At 39.1% G+C, this 19,433-nt stretch overlaps 1 protein-coding gene across 1 annotated transcript; it reads left to right on the top strand.

Moving 5' to 3' along the window:
* Window positions 1-568: 568 nt before the first annotated feature.
* LOC396794 (olfactory receptor 1J21) lies at window positions 569-1,525 on the top strand. The gene is given in 4 exon segments (XM_021082236.1): window positions 569-666; window positions 915-1,033; window positions 1,036-1,085; window positions 1,088-1,525. Coding segments are annotated over 4 exon segments (705 nt in total).
* The last annotated feature ends 17,908 nt before the right edge of the window (window positions 1,526-19,433 follow it).

The following is a 19,433-nucleotide window of genomic DNA, read 5'->3' as shown; positions in this document are numbered from 1 at the left end:
TAACACATCCTGCTATAATTATAGCAAACATTTTTGAGTACATTCTGTGTGCAGAGCACATGCACTCACTCTAATCCCCCAACTTTCCATAACAAGGTAATAATATTATTCTCATTTGACAGAGGAACAAATGAGTTATCTAAAGTGTCTAAGGCTATGCAGGTAGTCACTTATCGAGGTTGGATTCCAACTCAAGCCTTTGGCTCCAAACCTTTGTCTCTTGATCAGTACTCCATTTGTGCTCATAGAATGAAAGCTCCAAGAAGGAAGGGGATGGCTATTTTATTTTCTGTTCTATTCCCAAGGCCAAGAATAACAACTGGAACTTGGTTGAACAAGTGAAGACCTTTACACTCATCTCCTTTGAAGGAAAGTCTTGTTGGCCCCTGGAAATCTGATGCATTCTGGCACAATGGGGCAGACTGACAATTGAAACAGCAAATTTGTTTCAATTTTTACACACTCTCTGGGAAAAAAAAGAGCATATGGCTGTAATATACACATCACACCATATCTCAGTCTCTGCTATTTTTTTACTCCATTTATTCCCAGCTGAGTGAAGTACAGCATGAGGAGGGAGAACCATAGCAGTGTGTCTGAGTTCCTCCTGGGGCTCCCCATCCATCCAGAGCAGCTGGGCGAGTTCTTTGCCCTGTTCCTGGCCATGTATCTGACCACTGTGCTGGGGAACCTGCTCATCATCCTGCTCGTCAGGCTGGACCCTCGCCTCCACACCCCATGTACTTCTTCCTCAGCCACTTGGCCTTCTCTGAGGTCACTTTCTCATCTGTCACCCTCCCAAAACATGCTCCTAAGCATGCAGATGCATCAACAATCCATTTCCTATGTGGGGTGAATTACTCAGATGTATTTTTTCATACTTTTCACTTGTCTTGACAATTTCTTTCTCTCAGTGATGTCAGGTATGTGGCCACTTGTCAGCCTCTCTACTACAGAACCATCATGAGGGAGGGTTTTTTTTTAATTTTGCTGATTGGATCCTGGTTCTTTTTCTTGTGTCCATGTGTTGTTGCACACTCTCCTTCTGTCCCACCTGTCCTTCTGTGCTGACAGTAGCATCCCCCACTTCTTTTGCAAATTTACTGCACTCTTGAAGATGACCTGCTCAGACACCTCCCTCAATGAGTTAGTTATCTTCATCAAGGAAGTCCTCCTTACCTTCTCACCACTGAGTGCTATTTTGGGCTCATATGTCCACATCAGAGCTAGCATTCTGAGGGTCCCCTCCATCAAGATAATCTGCAAAACCTTGTCCACCTGTGGCTTCCACTTATTTGTGGTGTTTTTTTACTATGGGACTCTTGCTGTGACTTACCTATTCCCTTCATCATACAATTCCAAAGTCAAAGGCAGTACTGATTCAGTTATTTATACTGTGGTGGCACCCATGTTAAACCTCTTGATCTATAGCCTAAGGATCAGAGACATGAAATTGGCTGGGGGATACTTCATAGGAGGGAAATTATTTTTGGCAAGTAAGAGCAGTTTTTCTTTTGGCAAGTAAGTTTATTTTGGCAAGTAAGTAAGCAGTTGCTAGTTATATATTGTGTCTGATTGTTTCCTAAAATCTAAATATATTGCAAACTTTTTGGCTTTATTATCCACTCTTAAACTTGTTTCTGCCTGTGACAAATATCTAGTGGAGAAACATAGGTCATTGAACCCCATTTCCAAATTCCCTATTGCAATGTAGGATGTATTCCCAATTGGGTCTTTATTTGTGAGCATAGCCTACCTATGCCTGCTTAATTTTAGATTACTAAAATTAGTTATCTTTTTTTTTTCCCACTGTACAGCAAGGGGGTCAGGTTATCCTTACATGTATACATTACAATTACATTTCTCCCCCACCCTTTCTTCTGTTGCAACATGAGTATCTAGACAAAGTTCTCAATGCTATTCAGCAGGATCTCCTTGTAAATCTATTCTAAGTTGTGTCTGATAAGCCCAAGCTCCTGATCCCTCCCACTCCCTCCCCCTCCCCCTCCCATCAGGCAGCCACAAGTCTCTTCTCCAAGTCCGTGATTTTCTTTTCTGAGGAGATGTTCATTTGTGCTGGATATTAGATTCCAGTTATAAGTGATATCATATGGTATTTGTCTTTGTTTTTCTGGCTCATTTCACTCAGGAGGAGATTCTCTAGTTACATCCATGTTGCTGCAAATGGCATTATGACATCCTTTTTTATGGCTGAGTAGTATTCCATTGTGTATATATACCGCTCTTCCGAATCCAATCATCTGTCGGTGGACATTTGGCTGTCTCCATGTCCTGGCTATTGTGAATAGTGCTGCAGTGAACATGAGGGTGCATGTGTCTCTTTTAAGTAGAGCTTTGTCCAGATAGATGCCCAAGAGTGGGATTGCAGGGTCATATGGAAGTTCTATGTATAGATTTCTAAGGTATCTCCAAAACATTTATATGGGACCACAAAAGACCCAGAACCGCCAAAGCAATCCTGAGAAACAAAAACCAAGCAGGAGGCATAACTCTCCCAGACTTAAAGAAATACTACAAAGCCACAGTCATCAAAACAGTGTGGGACTGGTATCAAAACAGACAGACAGACCAATGGAAGAGAAGAGAGAACCCGGAAATAAACCCTGACACCTATGGTCAATTAATCTTTGACAAGGGAGGCAGGAACATAAAGTGGGAAAAATAAAGTCTATTCAGCAAGCATTGCTGGGAAACCTGGACAGCAGCATGCAAAGCAATGAAACTAGAACACACCCTCACACCATGCACAAAAATAAACTCCAAATGGCTGAAAGAGTTAAATATATGACAGGACACCATCAAACTCCTAGAAGAAAACATAGGCAAAACACTCTCTGACATCAACATCATGAACATTTCCTCAGGTCAGTCTCCCAAAGCAATAGAAATGAGAGCAAAAATAAACCCATGGGACCTCATCCAACTGAAAAGCTTTTGCACAGCAAAGGAAACCCAAAAGAAAACAAAAAGACAACTTACAGAATGGGAGAAAATAGTTTCAAATGATGCAACTGACAAGGGCTTAATCTCTAGAATATGTTAACAACTTATACAACCCAATAGCAAAAAAACCAATCAATCAAAGGAAAAATGGGCAAAAGACCTGAATAGACATTTCTCCAAAGAAGATATACAGATGGCCAACAAACACATGAAAACATGCTCAACATAGCTGATTATAAGAGAAATGCAAATCAAAACTACCATGAGATACCACCTCACACCAGTCAGAATGGCCATCATTAATAAATCCACAAATAACAAGTGCTGGAGGGGCTGTGGAGAAAAGGCAACCCTCCTGCACTGTTGGTGGGAATGTAAATTGGTAAAATTACTTATCTTTTGCTTCACAAACAGAAAGAACTGATTTTCAGAAAAGACAATGCTAAATGTATATATAAGTAATTACTTCTGACAAGCATTTATTATGTGTCTACTGAGTTTATGGAAATTTGTAGAAGTGAAAAAATGAGGAAAATATTTTTTCATTTGTAGAGTATATTAGTGGGGAAAGAATAAAAATAAACACAATATGCATGTAAATGTCATGGTGTTTAATTGCTATAAAACACAGCAGTGTGAAGACATCAGGAATGAGGGGGATAGGTTGCAATTTTAAGTAGTGTGGTGAGGATTGGTCACTTCAAGAAGGTGATATTTGAAAGAATTCAAGGCACCAAGGAACAGAGCCATGGGGATATTTGCAGGAAAACTATTCCAGGACCAGAAAACAGCAACTACAAAACTCTGAGATGTGACATTGTCAGGTGTGATGGGAGGGGGAGGGGAGAAGAGCAGTGTGAATCATTTTACTACCAACAGGAAACGAGGTCCCTTAATCTTTACAATTTGAATCTTACTGTGAATTATGTGTGTAGCCCTTGGTAGCTCTTCAGCAGAAAAGGAACATGATTCTGCTTTACAGGGGATCATGCTGACTGCCTGGAGAGAAAGGGGCTTGGTGGAAGCAGAAAAACCACCTAGGAGCTCTAGAAACTGTGCCATTAAAAGATCAATAGGCTAGGATAATAGCAGAGGGAGTAGGCAGTATTTGTAGAAAACTGTTTTTTGTTTTAACTCTGAACCAACAAGAGTTCCTGATGCATTGAGAGAAATGTGAGGGAAAAGATATGAGTCAAGGATTCCTATATTTTGATTTGAACCCATGGAGCTGTCACTAACTACAGCGGTCATGAAATAAATGTTGTCTGCCTGTGTGAGAAGCTGAAGGTGATGAGTCTGTAAACAACAATGAGAAAATACCCAGTGTTTACTTAAGATTTACAAAATGCCAGGCAATGTTCTAAAGTGCATTATGTGAAGTAACTTATACAGTCTTTTCAACTACTTGATGTTGGGGGGTGTTGAGTGTTACTTATACTGAGTAATTTTTTTTCTTTTGACTTCAGCCATGGCATAAAGAAGTTCCTGGGCCAGGGACTGGACCTTCAACACAGCAGTGACAATGCCAGATCCTTAACTTCCAGGCCACCAGAGAACACCCTGATACTGAGCAATTTTCACGAGGGAGATGGTGACTGGTGGCTTATCTAAACCAGAAGTACTGATGGATAAACACTAGCCAATATTACCCAGAGACATGGCCAATACACAAATATTTGAGATACTCCATAACTTCCCCTAATGACAAAGTTGCCCAGCTCTGGACACCCTGTTGCTTTTGATAGTTTCTGGTCAATCAGCATAGCCAGACTGACTTTCATGTTATTTCTTTTCTCTCTCTTTTTATGTGTCCTGTTTTTTCCATTTCAATGATTGAAATATATTTTCTGTTATTTCAATATATTTTAGTGTATGTCTAGCAAACTCTCAAGCTAAACTAAGTGTATCTGAGATATTTTTAGATATCATTTAATGCAGGAGAAAGCATTTGATCTTATAGCCATACCTATAAGGCCCAAGGATAATATTTGTAATCCTAAAATAAAGAATCACACTCTCTTTCACATAGGAATTTTTAAAATCCATACTTTACTCTATGATTTAACTGGACCTTAAGGTAGCAAAAATTAGCTACTGTCACTGAGAGGTTCCAGATCCTCAAAGAGAGAGAAAGGATTTCCAGAAAGTTTCCTGAGACTAAAGTTTTGGATAATATTAATTTATAGAGCTATACAGAACCTGTTTCTTTTCTTTTCTTTCTTTGTTTTTTTTTTGGGGGGTCATTTTGTTGCCACACCTGTGGCACATGGAAGTTCTCAGGCTGTGGTCAGCCTACACTACAGCCACAGTAACGTGGGATTCATGCCATGCTGGTACACCATAGCTCACAGCAACACCAAATCCTTAAGGCAATGAATGAGGCCAGGGATCAAACCCACATCCTCAGGGATACTAATAGGTTTTGTTACCCCTGAGCCACAATGGGACCTCCCAGAACCTTGTTTCTTGATTTACTTAAATATACCCAAGATGTTTTTCCTCCACAATCATTACAATTAAGTGAAGACAATTGGTACCTACCAGTTATCACAGCAATACATTTGTGTCTCCTTAATAGTTCTTGCCAGAATTATCCCTATGTAATCAAATGGCCTTCTTGTAATTACTGCACTTAAAAAAATGAATGGGTCTTTGGAAATATTCACCCCTTTTCTGCAAGTGTTCAAAACAAATCCTCAGTTACTCATGTGTGATTAATAGCCATATGAGGTAACTTACCAAGAGGGCACTCAGACACACATTCTGGCCTTTTATTGTTCTGTCCTGTGTGCAGACTACGTATGTCTAGGGACCAAGGTGTGGAAGTAGGTTTGAGCTACTATTGCTCTGGTGGCTGTTGACATGAGTCATAAATATACAAACATTTAGTGCTTATTCATATGAGTCTTTTAAAAAACATTTTTAGACCAGTTTTAGGTTCATGACAAAACTGAGAAGAAGATACAGAGATTTCCCATGTACTCCCTGCCCCTACACATGCAAAGCCTCCCAAACTATCAATAACACCTACAAGAGTGGTACATTTTTCACCACTGATGAACCTACACTGACAAACCACATCACCCAAAGCCCATAGTTTACCTTAGAGCTCACTCAGGATGTTGTACTTTCTAGAGGTTTGGGAAAATGTATAGTGGCATATATGCATCATTATAATATACAGAGTATATTCACTGTCTTGGAAGTTCTCTGTGATCCACCCATTCATCCTTGCCCCTGCCTCACCTCCCACAATTTTACCATCTCTGTAGTTTGCCTTTTCCAGAGTGTCATGTATTGGAATCATACAGTATGTAACCTTTTCAGACTGACTACTTTCTGTTAGTAATATGCATTTAAGATTTTTACATGCCTTTTCATGACTTGATAGCTCATTTACTTTTAGTGTTGAATAATATTTCAGTGACTGGATGTGTCACAGTTTACTGATCCATTCACATACTGAAAGACACCTTGATTGCTTAAAATTTTTGGCAATTATGACTACAGGTGCTATAAACGTCTGTGTGTAAGTTTCTGTGTAGACATAGTTTTCAATTCCTTTGGGGAAATATTGAGGAGTGTTATTGCTGAAGTGTATAGCAAGTGTATGTGCTTAATTTTGTAAGAAACTAGCAAACATTTTCCAAAGGTATTGTACCATTTTGCATTACCACCAGCAATGTACGAGAGTTTCCATTGCTCCATATACTCATCATTATTTGGTGTTGTCAATGGTTCAGATTTTGGTCATTCTAATAGATGTGTAGTGGTATCTCATTAAGGTTTTAATTTGTACTTCCCTTATGATGTATGATGTGGAGCTTCTTTCATTTGTTTATTGTAATCTGTGTCTTCCATATGAGTTGTCTATTAAGATCTTTGAGCCATTTAAAATCGGGCTAATTGTTTTCTTCTTTTAAAATTTCTTATTCTTCTTACCTTTTATTTATTTATTTTTCTACTGTACAGCATGGTGACCCAGTTACACATACATGTATACATTGTTTTTTCTCACATTACATGTTTCATCATAAGTGACTAGACAAAGTTTGCAGTGCTACACAGCAGGATCTTATTGCTATTACATTCCAAAAGCAATATTCTGCATCTATTTACTCCAAGCTCCCAGTCCATCCTACTCCCTCACCTTCCCCCTTGGCAACTACAAGGCTATTCTCCAAGTCCATGATTTTATTTTCTGTGGAAAGTTTCCTTTGTGCCATATATTAGATTCCAGATATGTCATATCATATGGAATTTGTCTTTCTCTGTCTGAATTCACTCAGGATGAGAGTCTCTAGTTCCATCCAAGTTGCTGCAAATGACATTATTTCATTTTTTATGGTCATTGTGTATATATACACCACATATTCCTAATCCAATCATCTATCAATGGACATTTGGGTTGTTTCCATGTCTTGGCTGTTGTGAATAGGGCTGCAGTGAACATGTGGGTGCATGTGTCTTTTTTAAGGAAGGTTATGTCTGGATAGATACCCAAGAGTGGGATTCCTGGGTGCTATGGTAGTTCTATGCACAGACTTCAAAGGCACACCCATACTGTTCTCCAGAGTGGTTGTACCAGTTTACATTCCCACCAAGAGTTCAGGAGTGTTCCCTTTTCTCCCCACCATTTATTTGTGAACTTATTAATGATGGCCATACTGAGGTACTATCACATGGTAGTTTTGATTTGCATTTCTCTAATAATCAGGGATGTTGTGCATTGTTTCATGTGCTTGTTGGCCATCTGTATATTTTCCTTGGAGAAATGTCTATTCAGGTCTTTTGTCCATTTTTCAATTGGGTTGTTGGATTTTTGCTGATGAGTTGTACAAGTTGTGTATTTTAGAGATGGAGCCCTTGTCCATTGAATCATTTGAAACTGTTTTCTTCCATTCTGTAAGTTATTTTTTTGTTTTCTTTTTGGTTTCCTTTGCCATGCAAATGCTTGTCAGTTTGATTAGGCTCCTTGGTTTATTTTTGCTTTTCTTTCTATTGTTTTGGGAGACTGACCTGAGAAAATATTTGTAAGGTTGATGTCAGAGAATGTTTTGACAATGTCTCTTCTGCCATTTTTATTAATATGTCTGTGTGCACCTGTTTTGTGTTCAACTCGTTTGGGGCCGTCTGTGCTTCCTCTGTCTTTATATCGGTATCCTTTATATTTTGAAAGTTTTAGTCATAATTTCTCCAAGTATATTTTCAATACCCTTTTCTTTTTCTTCTCTTTCCGGAATTCCTATTATGCATAGATTGGCCCACTTATTATTATCCCATAGTTCTCTTTTATTGCTTTCATGTTTTTTATTTGGTATTCTGTCTGTGGTATTGATTGTGTCATTTTCATTATTCTATCTTCCACATCACTAATTCTTTCCTCTGAATTATTTATTCAGGTCTTTATTGCCTTTAGCTCAGTTTGTGTCTTTACAAATGTATTTTAGTTTTTCTTGGCTCCTCATATTTTCTCATTCCTTTCTGAGGTAATCTGCATTACTGTTCATATCCTCTAATTCCTTCAATATTTTCAACTCTTTCCCTTTTGAACTCAGTATCTGTCAGACTGCAGAGGTCTGTTTCATTGTTGATTGCTTTAGGTGAATTCTCCTGTTGCTTTAACTGGGGATGGTTTCTGAGCTTCTTCACATTGCTTGTATTTTTCTTTTTCTGTGAATTTGGGGAAGCCAAACTGTAGTCTTGTAAGTCCATTTTTATGAACGAATACCCCCTTTTTTGGGAGGTTACTATTTATTTTTGGCGTGGGAGCTTGAATCTTTGCTGTCTCTTTTTCTTCGGCATGAGCAGACTGTTATCCCCAGGATGCTCAGTGTGTTTTTAGGGTGAAGGAGGCAATGGGAGGGCCATCAGTTAGTGCCTGGTCATTGGGTTCTCAACAGAAGCAGAGACCTCCAGGAAAGTGGCACAGGTAACTCCTATTTGCAGGGCCCTGAGAAGTGGTAGTCAGTTCTAGAAGGATCTGCAACATGGCCAGATAATTTGGCAGCAGCAGCAGGGTGTGTGAGTTCCAAAGCTTGTGTTTGATTGCAGTGACCTCCTGTGAGGTTATTGTAAGTGCAGGTTGTGCCTGTTCAGGGACCCCTAGTGGGAGTGGGCCATGACCATCTCTAGCATCAGTGATTACTGCCACGGTTTGCCTCCACCACCTGTAGACCATGCATGAAGTGATCCATTTTACTTAGCCCACATAGGAGGTGCTACACAGGCTGTTCCTTGTTGCAAGTTCCTGTGAAATGATAGGGATCTGGCATATAGGTACTGCCCTGAACTTTCAGCAGTGGCAGCAGCAGGGTGGATGTATTCCCAAGGGTGCAAGAGCACCAAAAGGTGATTTGGTCACAGTGCCTTCCTCTGTGATGCCTTGATGTGATTGGGGATGCAAGTGGTGCCTGTTTACTGACCCCTAGTGGTGTTGGGCCCCTGTAACTTCTGCAGCCAGAAATAACTGCAGTGGTTTGCCCCTACCACCTGTAAGTCATAGTAGCACCTGATCCTGGTTAGCCCCCACAGGATGTGCTGCAGAGGGTGCTCTTGGTTGAATGTTCCTGGGAAGAGACAGTGATCAAGCATCTGGGTACTGCCCAGAATGTTTGGCAATGGCAGCTGCAGGGCAGGTGTCCTCTCAGGGAAGCAAGAGTAACATCAGGTGGTGTTCTATCATAGGGTCCTTCTCTGTGATGCCCTCTGAAGTGATTGGGGCTGCAAGTGATTTTTGTTCAGATATCCCCAGTGGTGGTAGGCCATGCCCACCTCTGGAGTCAGGAATAATTGTGGTAGTTTGCTCCCACCACCTGCAGGTCTGTTCCTCCATGGGCTAGCAAGCAGCTTCCCACTGCTAGAGACACCAGGTCCACAGAGGCCTAGCAAGCAGCTTCTGGCTACATAGGGGCTGAGGCTGAGATGCCCAGTCCAGGTCAGTCCAGTGAGCAGCTTCCTGCAGGAAAGGAGGCCTGGTCCACAGTGAATGTCAAAAGGTTTCTGGCTGTGTGTGTGGGGAGGGGGTTCACAAGGAATGCTCTGCCCTCTTCTAGCCTGCAGGCATGCATGCACACTTGGGTGCAAGCAGTTACCTATGGCTGTGCACCCCTCCTCTCTCCCCTTCCAAACAGTGTCACCTTGTCTCTCATGTAGGTCAGGACCTTCTCCTGGGTTCCCTATGCTGTGGCTTTCCATTCCCCAGCCCTTAGCCTACTGCTCCCCCTGCCCACAGCACACCATTCCTTAGCCCCTTAGGCTGTCTCCACACTGCCAACCCCAGCCTATAACCAGGGACTGACCACCAGAGCCTAAGTCTCAGCACCTAGTCTGTGGTGTCTGTGCCAGTGGTTCAGATGATCTGTGTATCTCTCACTCTGCTTTTCCATTCTCAGAACTCCTGCCCTTTACTCAGAATCTTGGAGGTCACTCCAGCTTGGCTGATGTTTCTGTTGGTTAGGTGAATTCCCAGGGTTTTTGTTCCCTTTCTCCTTCACAGCTCCCTCTCAGGAATGCTAGTACTGTCCTGATTCCTTTTCTCTCTGTCTCTTTCTTTTGTTCTACCCAGTTATGTCAAGTGTTTCTTGCCCTTTTTGGAGTTTTAAGTTCTTTTGGCAGCATTCAGTTGATGTTCTGTGTGAGTTTTAAATGTAGATTTTTTTTTGATGTGTTTGTGGGCGAGGGTGAGCAAGCCCTCTTAATTTTCCACCATCTTGCCTCTGCTGATGGTTTTCTTTATTTTTTTTAATTTTATATATTTAATGAACTTTATTTTTTAAAATTACTGAATGAATTTTATTACATTTATAATTGTACAACAATTAACACAACCCAATTTTTTAGCATTTCCATCCCAAACCCCCAGTGCATCCTCCCACCTCCCAACCTGTCTCATTTGGATACCATATGTTTTCCAAAGTCTGTGAGTAAATGTCTATTTTGCAAAGAAATTCATTGTGTTCTATTTTTAGACTCCACATGTAAGTGATAGAATATGATGTTGGTGTCTCACTGTCTGGCTAATTTCACTTAGCCTGATAATTTCTATGTCCATCCATGTTGCTGCAAATGCCATTATTTCTTTCTTTTTATTTGCTGTGTAATATTCCATTGTGTACATATACTGCATCTTCTTTATCCATTCCTCTGTCAATGGACATTTAGGTTGTTTCCATGTCTTCAATAGTGTATGTAATGCTGCAATGAATATTGGAGTGCGTGTATCTTTTCGAGTCATAATTATCTCTGGATAGATGTCCAGGAGTGGAATTGCTTAATAAAATGGTAATTCTATTTTTACTTTTCTGAGGAATCTCCGTACTGTTTTCCACAGTAGTTTCACCAATTTACATTCCCACAAACATTGTTATAGTGTTCCCTTTTCTCCACACCCTCTCCAGCATTTATGTTTTTTAGATGTTTTGATGATGGCCATTTTAGCTGGTGTAAGGTGGTACCACATAGTGGTTTTGATTTGCATTTCTCTAATAATGAATTATGTTGAACATATTTTCATCTGGTTTTTGGCCGTCTGTATGTCTTCTTTGGAGAATTGTCTGTTAGTTCTTCTGCCCATTTTTTGATGGAGTTGTTTGTTTTTTTGGTGTTGAGCGTCAGGAGGTGTTTATAAATTTTGGAGATTAATCCCTTGTCAGTAACTTCATTTGCAAGTATTTTCTCTCATTCTGTGGGTTGTCCTTTCATTTTGTTTAGGGTTTCCTTTGCTGTGCAGAAACTTTTTAGTTTAATTAAGTCCCATTTGTTTATTTTTGTTCTTATTGTCATTACTCTAGGAGGTGGATCTGAGAAGATATTGCTTTGGTTTATGTTGGAGAGTATTTGGCCTATGTTTTCCTGTAAGAGTTTTATAGTATCCAGTATTATATTTAGGTCTTTAATCCATTTTGAGTTTATATTTGTATATGGTGTTAGGGAGTGTTCTTATTTCATTCTTTTACATTTGGCTGACCAGTTTTCCCAGCACCACTTATTGAAGGGGCTGTCTTGTCTCCATTGTATATTCTTGCCACCTTTGTGATTCCAAACAATGTTTAAAATATTTTGCTCTAATTCTGTGAAAAATATCCTTGCTAATGTGATAGGGATTGCATTGAATCTGCGGGTTACCTTGGGTGGTATAATCATTTTGATTATATTGATTCTTCCTTTCCCAGAGCATTGTATGTCTTTCCATCTGCTTGTGTCATCTTTGATTTCTTTCATCAGCATCTTATAGTTTTCAGAGTACAGATCTTTTGTCTCTTTAGTTAGGTTTATTCCTAAGTATTTTATTCCTTTTGATGTGATGGTAAATGGGATCATTACCTTAATTTCTCTGATCTTTCATTGTAATATATGGAAATGCAGTTGATTTCTGTGTGTTAATTTTGTATCCTGCAACTTTGCCAAATTCACTGATGAGCTCTAAGAGTTTTCTGGTAGTGTCTTTAGGATTTTCTAGGTATAATATCATATCATCTGAAAATAGTGATAGTTTTACTTCTTCCTTTCCAATTTGGATTCCTTTGATTTATTTTTCTTCTCTAATTGCCATGGCTCAGACTTCCAAAACTCTGTTGAATAATAATGGCAAGAGTGGTCATCCTTGTCTTGTTCCTGACCTCAGTGGGAATTTTTTCAACTTTTCATCTTTAAGAATGAGGTTTGCTGTGGGTTTGTCCTATATGTCCTTTATTATGTTGAGGTAAGTTCCCTCTGTGCCCACTTTCCTAAGTTTTTTTTTTAATCAGAAATGGGTGTTAGATTTTGTCAAAGCCTTTTTCTGTGTCTATTGAGAGGATCGCATGGTTTTTATTCTTCAGTTTGTTAATGTGATGTATCACACTGATTGATTTGTGGATATTGAAGAATCCTTGCACCACTGGGATAAATTCCACTTGATGTTGATGTACAATCCTTTTAATGTATTGTTGGATTTAGTTTGCTAGTATTTTGTTGAGGATTTTTGCATCTATATTCAACAGTGAAATTGGCCTGCAGTTTTCTTTTTAACATGTGTGATATCTTTGTCTGGTTTTGGTATCAGGGTAATGGTAGAATGAGTTTGGGAGTGTTCCTTCCTCTGCAATTTTTTGGAATAGTTTTAGAAGGATAGGGATTAGCTCTTATCCTATTGTTTGATAGAATTCTCCTGTGAAGCCATCTGGTCCTGGACTTTGGTTTGTTGGAAGTTTTTTAATCACTATTTCAATTTCATTACTTTTGATTTGTCCATTCATCTTTTATATTTCATCTTGGTTTGGTCTTGGAAGATTGAACTTTTCTAAGAATTTGTCCATTTCTTTTAGGTTTTCCATTTTATTGCACTATAGTTGCATGTAGTAGTCTCTGATGGTCCTTTGTATTTATGTGATGTCTGTTGTAACTTCTCCTTTTTCATTTCGAATTTTATTGATTTGAGTCCTCTCTCTTTTTTTTTCTTGATTAGTCTGGTTAAGGGTTTATCAATTTTTTTGATCTTTTCAAAGAACCAGCTTTTCAGTTCATTGATCTTTTCTATGGTTTTCTTTGATCTATTTCATTGATTTCTGCTCTGATCTTTATCATTTCTTTCCTTTTACTAACTTTAGGTCTTGTCTGTTCTTCTCTCTCGAGCTGCTTTAGATGTAAAGTTAGGTTGTTCATTTGAGTTTCTTCTTGTTTCCTAAGGTAGGCTTGTTTTACTATAAATCTCCCTCTTAGAACTGCTTTTGCTGCATCCCATATGAGTTGGAGTGTCATATCCTTGTTGTCATTTGCTTCTAGGTATTTTCTAATTTCCTCTTTGAGTTCTTCAATGATCCAATGGTTGTTTAGTAGCATGTTATTTAGTCTCCACTTGTTTGTGTTTTTCTGCAGTTTTTTTCTTGTTGATTTCTAGTTGTATAGCATTGTGGTCAGAAAAGATGCTTGATATTATTTTAATTTTCTTAAACTTACTGAGACTTGATTTTTGGCCAAGGATGTGATCAGTCCTAGAGAATATTCCATGTGCACTTGAGAAGGATGTATATTCTACTGCTTTTGGAAGGACTATCCTATAAATATCTATTAAGTCCATCTGGTCTAATGCTTCATTTAGGGACTCTCTTTCCTTGTTGTTTTTCTGTCTGTATGATCTTTCCATTGCTGTAAGTGGGGTCTTAAAGTCCACCACTATTATTGTGTTATTGTCAATTTCTCCTATTAAGGTTGTTAGCAGTTGTCTTTTGTATTGTGGTGAGCCTATGTGGGATGAATATATATTTACAACTGTTATATATTTTCTTGGATTGATTCTTTGATCATCATGTAATGACCTTCCTTGTCCCTTAGAATATTGTTCATTTTAACATCTATTTTGTCTGATATGAGTATTGCTACTCCAGCTTTTTTGTGATTCCTGTTTGCATGTAATATTTTCTTCCATCCTCTCACATTCAATTTGTTTGTTTTTATTTTTCCCTTGAAGTGAAGTGGGTGTCTTGAAGAGAGCATATATATGTATATATGGATCTTTTTTTTTTTTTGTATCCATTTGGCCAGTCTATTTTTTGGTTTAAGCATTTAATTAATTTATATTTATAGTAAATATTGATATGCATGTTCTTACTGCCATTTTATTAACTGTTTTGGATTTGTTTTTGCTGCTCTTTTTACTTCCCTTCTTCTCTTATTCTCTCATCTTGTCATTTGATGACTATACTTAGGAGGTTGTATTTGAGTTGATTTTTCTCATTTGTGTTTGTATCAATTATTGATATTTGGTTTTTAGCTACACTGAAATTTTGATATGAGTCTATATGTATGTATGTGTATATATATATATGCATGTATATATATATGCATGTATATATATGTGCATGTATATATATGTGCATGTATATATATATACATGTATATATATATGTATGTGTATATATATATGTATATATGTGTGTGTGTATATATATATATATATATGTATATTTATATGATGGTTTAAATTGTTCGTCTCTTAATTGCAAGTGCATCTACATTGTCCTGTACTCGTGCCCTCCTCTTCTCATGATTTCTGATTTTGGTAGCGTATTTGTACATGGATGATTTTCTACCTTTACTGTATATACGCCTTTAGTTGTGAACCTTGTCATTTGTGGTACTTTTGTTTCTTGTGGAGGCCTTTTCTTTTCTGACTAGAGAATTTCCTTTAGTGTCTATTGTAAAGCTGGTTTATTTATTTATTTCTCTTGTATTTTTTTGTCTTTTTACCTTTTCTGGGGCCGCTCCTGTAGCATGTGTTTATTCCCAGGCTAGGGGTCTAATCAGAGCTGTAGCCACTCACCTATGCCAGAGCCATAGCAATGAGGAATCCGAGCCGTGTCTGCAACCTACACCACAGCTCAAAGCAATGCCATATCCTTAACCCACTGAGCAAGGCCAGGGATTGAATCCTCAACCTCATGGTTCCTAGTCAGATTTGTTAACCACTGCACCATGACAGGAAATCCTTAAGCTGGTTTAGAGTAGCTCAATTCTCTTAGCTTCTGCTTATCTGTAAAGCTTTTGATTTCTCCTTCAAATATGAATGAGAGCCTTGCTGGATAAGGAAATATTGGTTGGAGGTTTCTTCCTTTAATCCTGTTATGTATATTTTGCCACTCCCTCCTGGTCTGCAGGGTTTCTGTTGAAAAATCTGCTGATAATCTTATCGGGGTTCCCTTGATGTTGTTTCTTGCTTTTCCCTAGCTGCCTTCAATATTTTCTCTTTGTCTTTAATTTTGGTCAGTTTCATTAATAATGTGGCTTGTAGTGTTCCTACTTGGGTTTATTTTATATGGTACTTGTTGTGCTTCTTGGATCTGAGTGAGTGGTTCCTTTCCCATGTTAGGTAATTTTTTTGGCTATTATCTCTTTGAATATTTTTTTTCTGTCCCTTTATCTCTCTCTTGTCTTCTGGCATGACTATAATATGGATGTTGGTGCATTTAACCTTGTCCTAGACTTCTCTGAGACTCTCTTCATTTCTTTTCATTTTTTTTTCTATTTTCTGTTCTGTATCAATGATTTCCACTAGTCTGCCCTCCACCTCACTTATTCGTTCTTCTACCTCCTGTATTCTGCTGTTGATTCCTTCTAATGAACTTTTTCAGTTATTTTATTTGGAATCTATGCTTGCTTACTTTTATATCTTGTATTTCTTTGTTCAGTGTTTGTTGTACATTATACATCTTTCCCTCCAGTTTATTTCCAATGTTTTGCATTATCTTCAGCATCATCAGTCTAAAGTCTTTTTCATGGAAGCTGGTAATCTCCAGATCACTTAGCTGTTTTTCTGGAGTTTTTCCTTTCTCACTTATCTGAGGTACAGTTCTTTGCCTTTTCATTTTATAGGTTTTTCATTTGGTATCCTTTTTGCAGACAATAGAATCATAGCCTATGTTACTTCTGCTATCTTCCCCTCTTATGGCTAAAGTTGTTACAGGGGCTTGCTGTTGTCTTCCTGATGGGAGGTACTGGTGCCTGCCCACTGGTAGCTGGGGCTGATTTCGGTCCCTCTGGTGGTGGGGCTTTGTCTCTGGGTGATATTAGATATTCCTGTTTGCCTAGAGGTTCTTTAGGCTGCCCGTTTACTGATGGGTGTGGCTGTGATCCCCCTTGGATTATTGTTTGGCCTTGGGCTTCTTAGTGTTGGTGGGTGGGGCAAGATTTTCCCAAAATGGCCACCCCTAGTGGAACACATGATGATGTATATTCCCAAGCATTTTGCTTCCAATGTTCTTAACCCACAATGAGCCACATTCACCTCCTGTTTTCCCAGGAGATCCTCCAAGAAGTGCAGTCAGGTCTGACCCGGTTTCCTATGGAGCCTCTGCTTTGCCCTGGGACCCAGTGCACATGGAATCCTGTGTTCCTTTCAAGAATGGTCTCTCCATTTCCCCCAGTCCTGTGGAGCTCCTGCACACAAGCCCCACTGGCTTTCAATGCCAGATGATCCAGGGGCTCTTTCTCCCAATCTCCTGACTGCACTTCAGCTCTTCCTGAGGGCTTTCTCTAGCATTGAGGGAGTTTGCAGCCATCTAGCTGATGAAGATATCAGTTATAATATGTTAAACAAAGGGAGCACAAAAGTGGATAGCTTAGTCTACAGAAATTTGAATCATATAATTGTATCTTCATTCTGTGGGGACAAATTTAGTTCTTTCTGGGGAGGGGTTAGGTTCCTGTTAAGATCCAAAGAATTCATTAACCAATTAATTCAGGTATTCATTCACTATCAGTGTTACATCAATGTCAATGATTCTAGATGTGATTATACATTTTTGGAACATGCAAAGATAATCACATCAAGATATGATATTTATTGTTCACTTACTATGTGCTTTAGCATGAATTATCTCATTTAATCTCAATAATAGTTTTGTGATGACAATTCACTTATTATCACATTTTACAGTTGATGAAACAGGACTGAGATAATACTTAATATGCTCAGGGCCAACAGTTAATGAGGAGCATAGCCCAGACCCAGTTCTTCTGGGTATGAGTCCAAGGACTCAATATCCTTCTTCTACACTTCCCTGGAACAGTTTCTGTCCATGCCCTGAAGTCTCTCCTAGGTGAGAGGAGTTTCCTGCAGGATGTGAAGTTAAAACAAGATTTGTGTTCTAGTGACAGCAACTATTAGCAGTGTGGGGGCTTGCAGATGCCAGACTTTCTGTTCCTGGACCATAGTGTGGTATTGGAAACACTGGTGTTGGAAGGTGACTAAGCTATTCCTACTTCCCAGTTGGGACTATGAGCAGACAAAGAGAAACCCAGGCTGTCCCTGAGATCTGGGGAATCTACTGAGGTGGCTGTAGCAACTCAGTACCCCCAGCCCCTGTGCAGGCTCCTCCCCAAGTTCCAAAAGAATTTGGAGACAATTCATCTCCAGAATTCATCCCTTAACAGGGAGCTTAGGGACTTTTTATGAATCCTCTCAAGGCTTTTAAATGGTGTCCTCCTGCCTTCTGCTCTCAAATTCAACAACAGACACAGAACCTCAGGATGTCATGGGTTCAAAGAGGCTTTCTCTTTTGTTCCTGGTGTTCTCAATAGAAGCTCAAGACTCAGGAAACTTCCTGGATCAGAAGTTGCCTGAACTCACTTATGGAGTAGCCCAGATCCACATGAGCTGGAATTTCTAGGTGGGCAACATGTGTTTCTGTGCCTGGAGGTCAGCTTGTCATTCCACATGGTCCTGTGTTTCTTCCTCCTATAATGTGGATATGTTTTCTTCAGGAGTTTTGTCTCTATGGTTGTGTGTGTGTGTGTGTGTGTGTTTACTCTATGTTTTATTTGCAGGTATTTTTTATAGTGTTGGTTCTTGTGAGTGGGGTTCAAATGTCTCACTGATCACCTTCACCTGTGTTGAGTGTAGGTCAGTGGAGCCTGGAACATTTCATCTTGCAATTAGTGTATGTGCTAGTGACTATGTAGCAGCCATGGTTAATGTCCTATAGATCAAGATGGTGAGAAATTACCAATCAGTAATTTAAGTGTGCACATTATGTTTCATGTACAAGTTTTAGGGGCTTCTGGTTCATGCATATGAGCCAAAATATTCCTTTAACTGTCTTTCAACATAGGCTGCCCACTGAATTGGTTAGCAGATTCACATGCATTTCCACCCCTGTGTATATGACACATACTAACAGATATGAGGTCTGTGTCAGAATGGCATCCAATCCTCAGTATGGTCCTCAAATGTTTTTGTGATCTTAGGAAGTAACTTCAATTGGCTAAGGGTCAAGAATATTCCACAGTTGCAGGAGAAGTAACTCTTCCTACATCACAGTGTTATTTTGAGGATTAAGTGAGGAAAGCATATGAATTATTCAGCATAAAGCCTGTCACATAATTGGTACTGAGGAAAAAAGAAGGTATTTTTATTATCTTGTTCCAGAATCCATGTTTGAGTTATGAAGATTCCTCTTTCACTATTGTCTAGGGCAGGACTGGCAGAAGTCTGAGAAAACATTTCCCTCCAAAGGCTCTATTTGAGACTTCAAGGTCATGGGATGACCTTCTTTCTAGGACTCATGGGCCAGCTATCTATTTCACATGGTCCTACCTGAATCAAGATTACGAGTGGTTAAGTTCATCTTGTTCTCTTCCAGTTTCTTTGTGAGGGCCAAAAAATGTATGTTGAGTGAGTGGCCATGCCACTATAAATTGTCCTTATTGTCCTCCTTGGTGGCCATAAACTGAAATAACCAGTGACCCAAGAAAGAGCCTAGTCCTGTTACTCTGTCGAAACATGTATTTCTTGCTTCATGACAGACCAGTAATTTCAGAGACCATTTGTTGGGGAAAAGGAATAGTGAATGTATTTGGAAAGCCAGGATATGGAGAAGATAGTGTCCCAAAGAACCATATTCCCTGAGTTAGCCTTCAGGCTTCTCTTATACTAAAGGAGGTAAGTGTATGTTTGGTTTCTGAAAACTTCTTGGTGTTGGAATCTTTTTTTC

Source organism: Sus scrofa, chromosome 1, assembly GCF_054392235.1.
Source record: "Sus scrofa isolate SSC_HxYL_T2T_F1_AM1 chromosome 1, Sscrofa_HxYL_maternal_Yorkshire_Landrace_v2.0, whole genome shotgun sequence".
Lineage (NCBI taxonomy): Eukaryota > Metazoa > Chordata > Mammalia > Artiodactyla > Suidae > Sus > Sus scrofa.
The sequence above is the reverse complement of the archived record's forward strand: the minus strand, read 5'-3'. Positions and strand labels throughout refer to the sequence as shown.